Source organism: Plecotus auritus (assembly GCF_963455305.1).
Source record: "Plecotus auritus genome assembly, chromosome: 4".
In the NCBI taxonomy this organism is placed as follows: domain Eukaryota; kingdom Metazoa; phylum Chordata; class Mammalia; order Chiroptera; family Vespertilionidae; genus Plecotus; species Plecotus auritus.
This window is the reverse complement of record NC_137775.1, coordinates 99,974,758-99,987,397: the sequence shown is the minus strand read 5'-3', so window position 1 is coordinate 99,987,397 and position 12,640 is coordinate 99,974,758. Positions and strand designations below refer to the sequence as shown.

At 63.1% G+C, this 12,640-nt stretch overlaps 1 protein-coding gene across 1 annotated transcript in view; it reads left to right on the top strand.

Annotated features, from left to right (window-relative positions):
• The window catches only part of ITPR3 (inositol 1,4,5-trisphosphate receptor type 3), a 67,067-nt gene extending 54,516 nt beyond the window's left edge, over nt 1-12,551 (top strand). The window contains exons 36-58 of the mRNA XM_080666748.1: nt 312-460; nt 624-732; nt 833-923; nt 1,038-1,207; nt 2,539-2,713; nt 2,892-3,076; nt 3,183-3,383; nt 3,523-3,633; nt 4,016-4,111; nt 4,216-4,317; nt 4,414-4,500; nt 4,959-5,069; nt 5,147-5,339; nt 5,556-5,681; nt 6,052-6,224; nt 6,831-6,995; nt 7,577-7,769; nt 8,205-8,309; nt 8,393-8,520; nt 9,266-9,431; nt 10,021-10,181; nt 11,020-11,181; nt 11,678-12,551. Coding sequence (XP_080522874.1) covers nt 312-460; nt 624-732; nt 833-923; nt 1,038-1,207; nt 2,539-2,713; nt 2,892-3,076; nt 3,183-3,383; nt 3,523-3,633; nt 4,016-4,111; nt 4,216-4,317; nt 4,414-4,500; nt 4,959-5,069; nt 5,147-5,339; nt 5,556-5,681; nt 6,052-6,224; nt 6,831-6,995; nt 7,577-7,769; nt 8,205-8,309; nt 8,393-8,520; nt 9,266-9,431; nt 10,021-10,181; nt 11,020-11,181; nt 11,678-11,746 — 3,228 coding nt within the window. The 3' untranslated portion in view covers nt 11,747-12,551. The remainder of the gene's footprint in view (nt 1-311; nt 461-623; nt 733-832; nt 924-1,037; nt 1,208-2,538; nt 2,714-2,891; nt 3,077-3,182; nt 3,384-3,522; nt 3,634-4,015; nt 4,112-4,215; nt 4,318-4,413; nt 4,501-4,958; nt 5,070-5,146; nt 5,340-5,555; nt 5,682-6,051; nt 6,225-6,830; nt 6,996-7,576; nt 7,770-8,204; nt 8,310-8,392; nt 8,521-9,265; nt 9,432-10,020; nt 10,182-11,019; nt 11,182-11,677) is intronic.
• Nucleotides 12,552-12,640: the final 89 nt, after the last annotated feature.

Below are 12,640 nucleotides of genomic sequence, written 5' to 3'. Positions count from 1 at the left end.
GCTGCACAGCCCTGGCAGCACCTGTCCGTTCAGGCCGTGCATCCCTGCCCACAGTCTCGCTGGCCTGTGATTATCCCCACTGCAGGAGACAGGCCCAGAGAGGGCAGGGGGTTGGCCGAAGGTCACAGAGCTAGAGGAGGCCCGCAGCTCGCAGCTGGGGCTCTGAGCAGGCAGACGGCATGCTTTGTGCAGGGCCAGTGTGGGGCAACCGTGGGCTGCTTGGTGTGGGGTGGGGACGGCAGTCAAGCTTCTGTCACCTCTTGGGCCTGGGCCTCCTGCATCTCCCGTGATCGATCCTCCTGCCCACCCAGGACATCATCACAGCCCTGGAGGAGCGCCTGAAGCCCCTGGTGCAGGCCGAGCTGTCCGTGCTGGTGGACGTCCTGCACTGGCCCGAGCTGCTCTTCCTGGAGGGCAGTGAGGCCTACCAGCGCTGCGAGAGCGGGGGCTTCCTGTCCAAGTGAGGGGCGCGGGTCGGGGGCAGCAGCCGAGGCAGGGAGGGGCCCAGCAGGGACTAGAGGGCCCACTGGTTGGAGGCTGGGGTGTTCCTGCCCGGGATGGGGTCGGGCGGTGTCCGGAGGAAGACAGCGGGGCTGCCCCAGTGTGCCCTCCTCCCGCCGCAGGCTGATCCAGCACACCAAGGACCTCATGCAGTCGGAGGAGAAGCTGTGCGTCAAGGTGCTGCGGACTCTGCAGCAGATGCTGCTCAAGAAGGCCAAGTACGGGGACCGGGTGAGTGCCCGGGCCGGCGGCACCGGGCAGCAGGGCTGGGACTGTGGGGCCACCGATGAAAGGGTGCGAAGTGCACTGTGGGCCTCGCTCCTTCCCCCAGGGCAACCAGCTACGCAAGATGCTGCTGCAAAACTACCTCCAGAACCGGAAGTCCAGCTCACGAGGGGACCTTCCGGATCCCATGGGCATCGGTCAGTATTGCCTCCTCGCGGTGCCTCCGGGTGGCCCGTCTGCCCAGGCCCTGGGCCCTCCCTCCCGCGCTCCCACCCCATTCGCTCCCCCTCAAGTGAGTCCCCCAACTCCAGGCCTGGACCAAGACTGGTCAGCCATCGCGACCACCCAGTGCCGGCTGGACAAGGAGGGGGCCACCAAGCTGGTGTGTGACCTCATCACCAGCACCAAGAACGAGAAGATCTTCCAGGAGAGCATCGGCCTGGCCATCCGCCTGCTGGACGGCGGCAACACCGAGATCCAGGTGCGGCGTGGGGGTGCGGGGCCTGGCCTTCACCGCCTGTGGGCGGGGCCTCCCACGCAGAAGGGGACAGTGTGCCAAGATGCTGAGGCCACGGGGGCCTTGCTGCCGGGCTGGGCGCCGGCGGGCAGCTCCACCTCCCACACCCGCCCCTGTGTCATGTGTCACGTGGCCACTTTTCTTTTTTAAAGTATACGGTATTTTCATTGATTTCTGAGAGGAAGGGAGAGGGAGAGAGAGTTAGAAACATCAATGATGAGAATCATGGATCGGCTGCCTCCTGCATGCCCGACACTGGGAATCGAACTCACAACCCAGGCTTGTGCCCTGACTGGGAATCGAACCATGACCTCCTGGTCCATAGGTCAACACTCAGCCACTGAGCCACGCCGGCCGGCCACGTGGCCACGTTTCTATCCACACCCACCTTGCTCTGCTCCAGCCAGGCCTGAGCCTGTGTCCCACACCCTGCCCTGCGTTAGGCCCACCTTTCTTGCCTCTCAGCCTCAGCTCAGGCCTCTCTTCCTCTCCTACATCCTCCTCAGCCTTTGGTGCCCAGCTAGAGGCCTGCCTCCTCCCAAAAGCCCTCTCTGGTTGCTGTATCCCCACTTGTTCTTTCATTCTGTCAGTGAGTGCACAGAGGGCCCTCTGTGCCAGCAGTGCTCCAGGCACTGAGTGTGCAGCAGTGAGCAAGAGACAAAGCCACGTGCTCTTGGCACTTACACCCCAGTGAGGCACAGCCAATGACTAATCTCTACGTGACATGCAGGGCATGCTGGGCGGGGATCATGCAGGCAGGGTATCTTGGATGGAGTGTCCGGGAAGGCCCGGAGGTGAGCTCTGGACAGTGGGCAGGGTGCCCCGGGCAGAGCAGGCAGCTGGCATGCAGGTCGTGAATAGGATGTGGCTGGAAGAGGTGGAGGAGGTGTGAGTGGCGGGGCCTGGGGTCAGAGGTGGTAGGCTGTTGCCTGGCCTCCTGATGCTGTGAGGCATGGCTTTTCCTCTGGGCGAGAGGGGCCACTGCAGGGTTTCGAGCAGAGGAGGGAAGTGACTTAGATGTTCGAGGGACCCCCTGGCTGCTGTGGGCACAGATGAAGGCCAAGGGCAGACGCAGATGGTGGTCAGGAGGCAGCGCCAGCCTCCAGCATCAGTGACAGCGTGCAGGGCTGGCTCTGGCTCCCCAGCCTCAATCTGGTTTGGGCGTGTCTGGGGGCTTCTCTGTGCCCCATCCCTGTCCCTGCAGCACAGGACAGAGGACTCCGGGGCCTCCCCAGGGTTGCTTAGGGCCAGGCCCAGTGCTGAGGCTGCCTCCCCGCCTAACCATCCACCCCCAGAAATCCTTCTACAACCTGATGACGAGCGACAAGAAGTCCGAGCGCTTCTTTAAGGTGCTGCACGACCGCATGAAGCGGGCCCAGCAGGAGACCAAGTCCACGGTGGCCGTCAACATGAGCGACCTGGGCAGCCAGCCCTGCGAGGACCGGGAGCCAGCAGACCCCACCACCAAAGGTCAGGGTGGGGGCCAGGGACACGGGTGGGGATGCTGGCTGGTGGGGTCAGAGGGTTCAGGGGGAGGGCGGCACGCAACAGGGATAAAGGCTCAGGATGCGCAGCAGGGGCTCAGGGTGGGAGCACAGGGTGCGGGCCGCCCGCCAGCAGCCCAGCCTCACCAGGCCTCGCCCTGCAGGCCGTGTGGCCTCCTTCTCCATGCCTAGCTCCTCCTCCCGCTACTCGCTGGTCCCCAGCCTGCGCCGGGGGCACGAGGTGGGCGAGCGTGTGCAGAGCAACGAGATGGGCACGTCCGTGCTCATCATGCAGCCCATCCTGCGCTTCCTGCAGCTGCTGTGTGAGAACCACAACCGGGACCTGCAGGTGAGCGCCCGCCATGCCCGCCCCTTCCCTGCCCCCAGCCAGCAGGAGCAGTCCCCCAGCCTCCCCCGCCCCCTACGCGCCACACCCCCTCACCTGTGCTCTGCAGAACTTCCTGCGCTGTCAGAACAACAAGACCAACTACAACTTGGTGTGCGAGACGCTGCAGTTCCTGGACATCATGTGCGGCAGCACCACGGGCGGCCTGGGGCTGCTGGGGCTCTACATCAACGAGGACAACGTGGGGCTCGTCATCCAGACCCTGGAGACCCTCACCGAGTACTGCCAGGGCCCCTGCCATGAGAACCAGGTGAGCAGCAGGGCGCCAGCAGCAGCCGGGTGAGCGTGGCCCTGGGGGGAGGGAGCAGGCTGGGCCAGGAAGAGTCTGAGCCTCCTGAGCCACCATAATACTGAGGGCCTGGGCGCCACGTCCCACCTGCTTCCGCCAGACCTGCATCGTGACGCACGAGTCCAACGGCATAGACATCATCACCGCGCTGATTCTCAACGACATCAGCCCCCTGTGCAAGTACCGGATGGATCTGGTGCTGCAGCTCAAGGTGGGGTGCGTGGCAGCCCTCATGCATGTGCATGTGATGTGTGCATATGATGTGTGCATGTGCAAGCAAGGGGTGATGTGTGCAGGTTGCATGTGTGTAATATGTGTATGTTTGTTTGTACACACGAGTGAATGTGTGAGCAGACATGCTGGATGTACACTTACTCTAGAAGCACACATATTCTGGGTTTATCTGAGGGCCTCCTGTCTGGGGGTCGTGTGCCTGCCACAACGTGGGGGTGAAGGCTGTGGGTGGCCTGGACAAGCACTTCTCAGCAAGCCCCCGAGTCTGTGGGGGATGGGGAGGTTGGGAGGGACTGTTATGGAGTACTGGTGGGGGGAAGGAGGGGACCCCTTGGACTGAGGCTGTTTCCCCCTCCCAGGACAACGCCTCCAAGCTGCTCCTGGGTCTGATGGAAAGCCGGCATGACAGTGAGAACGCGGAGCGCATCCTCATCAGCCTGCGGCCGCAGGAGCTGGTAGGCTGGGTGTGGACAGGTGGGAAGGTTAGGGTGTGTGGGCATGGGTATTAGGGCCCCCACACCCCAGGAAGAGGGCATTCGAGCAGGCACTGCCCCGCCAGGTGGACGTCATCAAGAAGGCCTACCTGCAGGAGGAGGAGCGTGAGAACTCGGAGGTGAGCCCGCGTGAAGTGGGCCATAACATCTACATCCTGGCGCTGCAGGTACCAGCACCCCCCCCTCTTCCCCCCTCCACCCCCCACCCGCGCGCCCCTATCCCCACGACCACGCCTTGGTGATGGGCACTGCCTCTCGCTCAGCTATCCAGGCACAACAAACAGCTGCAGCACCTGCTGAAGCCCGTGAAGCGCATCCAGGAGGAGGAGGCTGAGGGCATCTCTTCCATGGTGGGGGCCACGGCGGGGCTGGAGGGGGCGGGAGAGTGGGTGGGCACTTACAGGGGTGAGGCTGGGATTTGGGGGCGGGGCCATGACCCGAGGGGGGGGCCCCTGCTAGGGGATGAGGTGGGGCGGGGCCAGGAACTCAGGGCGGGGCCTGGACCTGTAAAAAGCAAGAATCTGTGAGTGGAGCTAGAACTGGGGGGGCTGAGCTCCAGGGGTGAAACTGGGGCTTGAAGTGGGAGCAAAGCTGGTCCAGCCAGAGCAGGGCCTCTGGTGTCCGTGGGCCAGGCTGCGGAGGGCACTGCCTGTCACCGACCGTCTGGGCATGGCTCTCCACCCCCTCCTAACCTTTTGGGGCCGGGTCTGGTCTGGCTGGGGGGTCACTCGCTGGGTTGTAGTTCAGAGCTGGGCTCAGGACTTGGGGGCGCTGCCTGGCCTGACCTCAGCACCCTTGCCACCCCCAGCTGAGCCTCAACAACAAGCAGCTGTCGCAGATGCTCAAGTCCTCAGCGCCTGCGCAGCAGGAGGAGGAGGACCCCCTGGCCTACTACGAGAACCACACGTCCCAGATCGAGGTGGGGCCTGAGGGTGGTGGGCACGGGGGAGGGCCCGGAGCTGGGCCCCGTGTCACCAGCCGCCTGTGTGCGCCCAGATCGTGCGGCAGGACCGCAGCATGGAGCAGATCGTGTTCCCGGTGCCTGGCATCTGCCAGTTCCTGACGGAGGAGACCAAGCACCGGCTCTTCACCACCACCGAGCAGGACGAGCAGGGCAGCAAAGTGAGCGACTTCTTTGACCAGTCCTCCTTCCTGCACAACGAGATGGAGTGGCAGCGCAAGCTCCGCAGTAAGCCCCCCCCTCCCCCGCCCGCCCGTGGGAGACAGGGCTGGGCCTGGAGCTCCTGAGGCTCCTGGCCTGCTGGTGCTGCCCCACCCCACCCCACGCCACCCCTAGGAGGGCTCCAGTGCTTTTCTCTGAAGTGGAGCCTGGACTTGTGCGGGCAGTGGGCCCGCGTGGGGTGAGCACAGTGTGGATCGGCTCCCTGACACCAGCCTCCCACAGGCATGCCGCTCATCTACTGGTTCTCCCGCCGCATGACCCTGTGGGGCAGCATCTCCTTCAACCTGGCTGTGTTTATCAACATCATCATCGCCTTCTTCTACCCCTACGTAGAGGGCGCGTCCACAGGTCAGGACGGGAGCCGGCAGGCAGGGGCTTCGGGGCTCATTTGGGCAGAGCCTGGGGGGGTCAGTTGCAGAGTGGGGAGAATCACCCCTGCATTGCCCTCAGCTACACACCCCATCATGGGGAGACACAGGTGTGGTCCAGTGGGACAGGGCCTTAGACCTCTGGGGACAGCTCACACATGCACACACACGAGCCAGAGACCAGCTGTGGTGGGTCTCCTGCCTTTGGCCTAGAGATGGGGGTGTGATGGGGGCCCTAAAACCAGGTGACCAGGAGCTTAACAGGGAAGGCTTCCAGGAAGGGGTGCTCCTTGGGGTTCGTTGGGATGTGGGGCCTGAGCACGCCTCGCTTCGTCCTGCTCCCGGCCCAGGAGTGCTGGACTCCCCTCTCATCTCGCTGCTCTTCTGGATCCTCATCTGCTTCTCCATCGCCGCCCTGTTCACCAAGCGCTACAGCGTCCGCCCACTCATCGTGGCGCTCATCCTGCGCTCCATCTACTACCTGGGCATCGGGCCCACGCTCAACATCCTGGGTGCCCTCAACGTGAGCACCAGAGGGAGCCCACCCGACCACCCTGCTACCTCCCAGCGGCCACTGCTCCGCCCCACCCCCTCGTCCCTGGGTTGGAATTCCAGGCGCATTATGCACCTGCAGTGGGGACCCCTCTGTGCCTTTCCGTCTTCCTGGACAACTGGGACGCTGGCATGAGATGGCCAGCCAGGAGCCCCAGCTTTGAAGCCCCGGCTTCAGGGCTGCTGTGCGTACTGTGTCAGCTGAGCACGGCCCAGACGCACTGTTCTGCTGGAGACAGCAAAGCTTTGTATATTCTGGTACTTTCCTGACGGGTGGAAATGAAGTGCCTTGAGCAGGGCTGTCTTTTCCTGACTTAGTCACTGTAAAGGCTAAGGATGGTCTTCTCCGACCCACCCTCCTTTTCTTATACTTCCCTTTCTTCCTGGGACTGGGGCACCCGGGGGCTCCTCTGTTCTAGTCCCAGGAGCCCAGATGCGTTCTGGAAGCATTTTCATTAAAATGCTCAGACCATGGAAGGCGTGGCTTCTGAGCTGGGCACGCGTGAGCAGGGTGGCTGGGGTAGAGATTCAGGGTGGGCAGTGGGACCCTGACCCCATGCCCTGCACTCGCCCCCAGCTGACCAACAAGATCGTGTTCGTGGTGAGCTTCGTGGGCAACCGTGGCACCTTCATCCGGGGCTATAAGGCCATGGTCATGGACATGGAGTTCCTCTACCACGTGGGCTACATCCTGACGAGTGTCCTGGGCCTCTTTGCCCACGAGCTCTTCTATAGCATCCTGGTGAGACTCTGTGGGCCCGGCGGGTGGGGGCAGGGCCGGGGCAGTACAGGGCGAGTGCTCGCGGCTCTGCTCAGTCCTCTGTCCAGTCCTGCTGCTGGGTGGGGGGAGTGGATCTCCATCCTCCTCGGCTTGATCCCATCCTGGCCTTCAAGGCCCTGATGGCCACTCCTGGCCCCGTCTGACCCATTGGCCCTGTATGGTGCTCGTTTAAGCCTGGACTCTGGCATCAGACCATCCTAGCTGGGTGACTGCCCCGCGCCTCAGTTTCCCTGTCTGTAAAACAGGAATGATTAACAGTGCCTGCCTTCTAGAATAATTGTGAGGCTGAAGTGAGCTCTTGCACATAAATCAGAGCGAGCGCACCATCAGAGCTGGCCGCCCCTCTCCCTCTGTGTGGACAGCCTGCCCCTGGCCCTCCCTTTTCTTGGACTTAGAAGTCCAGAGCCTCCAAGAAGCCTCCAGGCCCCAGCGGGCTCCGCCTGCCTAAGCACAGACCCTGCGGAGGAGGCTGTGGGAAGCACTGGCAGCCGCAGCCCTCGGGCCCAGCGCACCCCCCTCAAGGCCCCATTCCTGCCCTGCAGCTCTTCGACCTCATTTACCGTGAGGAGACGCTGTTCAACGTCATCAAGAGCGTGACCCGCAACGGCCGCTCCATCCTGCTGACCGCCCTGCTGGCCCTCATCCTCGTTTACCTCTTCTCCATCGTGGGCTTCCTCTTCCTCAAGGATGACTTCATCCTCGAGGTGGACCGGCTGCCCAGCAACCACTCCCGAGGTCTGGGGCCCTCTGGCGGGGGGAGGGGAGGGGCGGGGGCTGCACCGGGGACTGGGCCAGGCCAGGGCTGAGCCTGCTTAGCCTCCCAGGCCCCTGCCTCAGTTCTTGTACTGTGCTCTGGGGAGGGGTAGCTCACACCGTCCTCGTCCCTGGGACAGACTGAGGGGTGGGAGAGACGTGGTCTCCGGCTCCCTGAGGAGCCACTGCTCGCAGACCTTGTCATTCACGTCAGACTCAGTATGTGCAGGGGCTGCCTGGCCAGGCCTGGGCGTGCACCACACGGCGGGCAGGGGCGTGAAGACCCTTCTGTAGGCAGACAGAGGGGGACTTGGCAGGACCGGGGCAGGCTTCCTGGAGGGTGTGATGCTGGGACAACCAAGGGGAAGACGAGGCAGGCGTTTGAACCTCCTGTGGCCTCGTTCATGTCCCCTCCAGCCAGCCCCCTGGGGATGCCACATGGAGCGGCCACGTTCATGGGCACGTGCAGAGGGGACAGGATAGACTGTGGCTCAGGGGTCTCGGTGCCCGAGGTCCTGGAAGGTGAGGCAGGGTGTCTCGGGAGTCGGGTGGGGTGCGGGGGAGGCAGGTGCCTGTTCGGGTCTGAGCACACACTGCGCTTGTAGAGGACGAGGAGCTGGACAGCGCGGAGCGGGCCTGTGACACCCTGCTCATGTGCATCGTCACGGTCATGAACCACGGGCTGCGCAACGGCGGCGGCGTGGGCGACATTCTCCGCAAGCCCTCCAAAGACGTGAGCACCCGCCCACTCCGCATCCACGGGCCCAAGCCCTGGCCCGGGCAGCAGCTGCGAGGGTCCTGCCCTCAGGTCACGGCCAGGTCGAGCAGCTTGGTCCTTAAATCTCAGTGTTAGCCCCCTTTACACCCCTTTTCCCTGACTTCCCGGTCCGTCAAAGTGAGTTACGTTGTCACTGAGCCACCCGGCCCCATCTGCTCAGACACCCTACCGGCTCCCTGCGGATGTTCTAAGGAGAGACCTGGGCAGCCCAGCCTGGCAGAGGCCGGGGAAGGCGTGAGTCAGTGGAAGGCGGGCCCCAGCCCCCAGCAGGGAGCTGACTCAGCTTCATGGAGGCCTCAGGATTGGCTGGGGCGGCCAGCTTTCCCAGAACAGCAGTCAGTCCCCGGTCCCGAGGGGGTGAGAAGCCCTCTCCCTAGCCAGACAGAGGGTTTCTAGAACTTGTGAGGCCTGGTGTGCTGAGGGCGGGGCAGAGGAGTTCAACACTGAGGTTAGGGGCAGGACAAGCCTGGCCCAGAGCCCCACTCCCAGGCCAGGGCTTTGCCCCGCTGGCCTCCCTTCTGAGCCCGCTGTTTCCCAGCCCGCACTTGGGGTGCAATTCTCGCCCCCTGGAGTGAGGGTGGAGCCACTCTGCCATCTTCCTTCTGCCGTGGCTGGGCCCCTCCATCACAGCCCTGACCTGCCAGAGCCCCCTGCCCAGTGGACCGGGACTGCAGGGCCTACCTCCCTCCTTGCCCTGCAGGAGTCTCTCTTCCCGGCCCGCGTGGTCTACGACCTCCTGTTCTTCTTCATCGTCATCATCATTGTGCTGAACCTCATCTTTGGGGTGATCATCGACACCTTTGCTGACCTGCGCAGCGAGAAGCAGAAGAAGGAGGAGATTCTCAAGACCACGTGCTTCATCTGCGGTGAGGCCTGCTTCCCGTCCGCACAGGCCTCGGGGACCGGGCAGTCCCTGGCTGGGGCATGATCTGGGGCAGCCTCAGTTTGGCCATTCCCTGGGTCCTGAGCCCCTGGGGAACCCTGCCCTAGGGCTGATGGTTTGATGGCTGTTTGCTCATCTCAGAATTGGGGACAACAGGCCCTGCCTCAACTTGGAGTAAGAAGGAGCGGGAAAGGGCCTCAAAGCATTTCTTTAAACTCATGCAACGTATAGAGGCCCCCAAAGGCCAGTCAGCAGCCTCGAGCCTCTGGTCTCATCCAGGGCTCTCCCGTCCCTGGTATGAAGTGCTAGTCTCTCCTGTGGCCACCGCAGGCTGAGGAACAGGTGTCACCTGTAGGACAGTCCTGCTTCTCCGGGTTCCTTGGGTGCCTGGTGAGGCTGCTGCTGGGGCAGGGCGGATATCCACGCCAAGTGGCTGCTTCTTTAGTAGAGGCGACCCGATTATCCGCGAGTGGGCAGTGCCTGCACTCACCAGACCGGGCCTGAGAACAGAGGTGGCCCCACAGGGCTCCCGGACGGAGGTGGGGTTTCACCCTCACGCTCTGCACCCTCAGGTCTGGAGAGGGACAAGTTTGATAACAAGACGGTGTCCTTTGAGGAGCACATCAAGTTCGAGCACAACATGTGGAACTACCTGTACTTCATCGTGCTGGTCCGCGTGAAAAACAAGACGGACTACACGGGGCCCGAGAGCTACGTGGCCCAGATGATCAAGGTGTGGTCCTGGGAGGGTGGCCGTGGCCGCCTGCACTGACCGCGGAGGCCTGGGGAAGGGGCGGGACAGCCGTGGACACTTGGTGAAAGGCCAGCAGGGAGCTGAGGCGCGGCTGGAGCCAGCCCTGGGGATGCGGCGCCGGCCACTGCCTGTGCCGCATGGTCCTGCTTGGGCTCTGCTGTCGAGAGAGCTGCAGCAAACCCGTCAGCCGCAGCAGCTGGTGTGCCGTCCCCGGGCCATGGCTGCCTGACTGCGCATGGGAGCAGGCACCGTGCGGCTGCTGCTCTGGACGTTCGGAGGGAATGCACTATCGCGTTGGGGGTCAAGGAGAACATCAGTTCCAACAAGGGTGCATCTTCCGTGGCCGCACAGCAGAGACCTCGCAGGCTGCAAGGAAAGACCCATTCAAGGGAAAGAGTCCTATTTGCTTGTGCATCTGTCATGTGAGCTGATTGGCATGCAGGTTTATCAGCTGCTTTGAGGGCTCACAGCTCAGTGCCCTCCCTCCTCCTGTTGTGGGAAACGTGGCAGATGCGGGCCTCCTGCTCCTGCTCCATCCGTCCCACTTGCATCTTCCTGTAGCGTGCGTGTCGAGGGGAGGGGAGAAGGGAAGGAAGGAGATGCGGGGTCTGGTGCGGAGGCCTCCCCTCCACCTCGGAGGGGCTGTGAGTGAACAGATGGTGCTGATAGCGGGAAAGGCCGAGCGGCTAACGGAAGTCAGCCTGTCTCAGTGCTGGGCCTAACCGCAGAGGGTGCACCGGCTTCCCCGACACGTCCTGGGAGTGTGTCGCCAGGGCGTGGCGGCACTGCTTGCTCACCCGCTGGCCATCTTTTTCAGAACAAGAACCTGGACTGGTTTCCCCGGATGAGGGCCATGTCCCTTGTGAGCAACGAAGGGGAGGGGGAGCAGAACGAGATCCGGATTCTTCAGGACAAGCTGAGCTCCACCATGAAGCTGGTGTCCTACCTCACTGCCCAGCTCAACGAGCTCAAGGAGCAGGTGTGCGCCCAGCTCCCCCGGCACCGCCCTCAGCCTGCACTGGGCAGCCTCAGGCCACCCTGAGCTCACAGCCCAGCCTGCCCTGGCGGGGAGGGAGTAGGTGCTGGGTCCTGCATGCCCCGTCTTTGGGTGTGGGGTAGAAGACGGGTCCCAAACACACTCCCCTCTGTGGAAAGCTAGACTGGAGGTGGCAGCCCATCCTGAGCCCCTGAGGCACAGCCAGGTGGATCCGGTGCACCCCTCCATCAGGCAGCGGCAGAAAGGCGAGGCAGCCTCTTTTGTGTGGGGCGGCTTCCCAGCTGCACAAAGCAGGAGCTGTGACAAGTGAACTGCGACCAAGGGTCTGGGGCTACATCCTTGCTGCCCCGAGGGCCTTGGCCTGCTGCCAGTGCTGAGCAGCAGCGGGGTCTACGGCGGGAGGGTGGGCGCCAGCCCCTAGGCAATGTCTGTGCAGAGGGCGCTGGGGGCCTGACCTGTCGGCATCGTTTAACCACAGATGACGGAGCAGCGGAAACGCAGGCAGCGCCTGGGCTTTGTGGACGTCCAGAACTGCATGAGCCGCTGAGCCTGCAAGACCCGCCGAAGGCCTGGGCCGGGCACTGGTACTGAGCTGTGACCGGGAACTCCCCTTCCCTCGGGTCGGGTGGCCCAGCCAGCCCACCAGCTCGAGGCCAGGTGCCCACCCAGCCTCCAGCTCCTGCTCTGCCAGACTCCCCCAAGCCAACCCGGGCGCTGGCCAGCACGGGGTCAGAGGGGGTTGGGGTCGCCTCAGAGCTGCCAGCCCTGCCTGGAGCCCGGAGGACTCAGAAACTCACTGGGACTGTTTACCTTATTGCCTTAAAGAAAGATTTCCCCTTAGAGGACTGCTTTGTCCCTTGAAGCAGTAACTGACATTCCTCTTTCCTCCTGGTGGGTGGTTAGGAGTGGGGTCACCTCTTTATTACAAGCACTACATTTTGGTTGCTGCCCACCTCCGGGGAGGTGCAGTGATGCTGTTGCTAGGGACGCTGGGACTTTGTTACTTAACTTATTCCCGGGTGCTCAGCCCCGCACGCCTCCTGTGCCTCAGACCTGCCGTAGACAGTGTGGACCTGTGTCCAGGGTGCACCTTGGCACAACCCCAGCCCCAGCCCCAGGGAGACTGCCAGCCGAGGGAGGAGGCCCTGCTCCTGGGCCCTGCCTCTTCCTGGGCCTCTGCGGTGGGGGTGGTGGTGGTGGTCACAGGCTGAAGGGGCAGGGCTGGGTGTGTGACAGTGGCTGGTTTTTGACCGCTTGTTTTTTCTCCTTTTGGTGTAATGTTTTACAAATCCTTTGGCCTGAGAACTAATATGTTAATTACCTTAAATAAATTAATAGAAATATAGTCCATTAGAAAGGGCTGCTGTTTCCTCTGGCCCTTGGGGCTGTGGGGGCTAACATGGCCCACTGGCCCGGCCTTACCTTGGCTCTGGAAGATGCT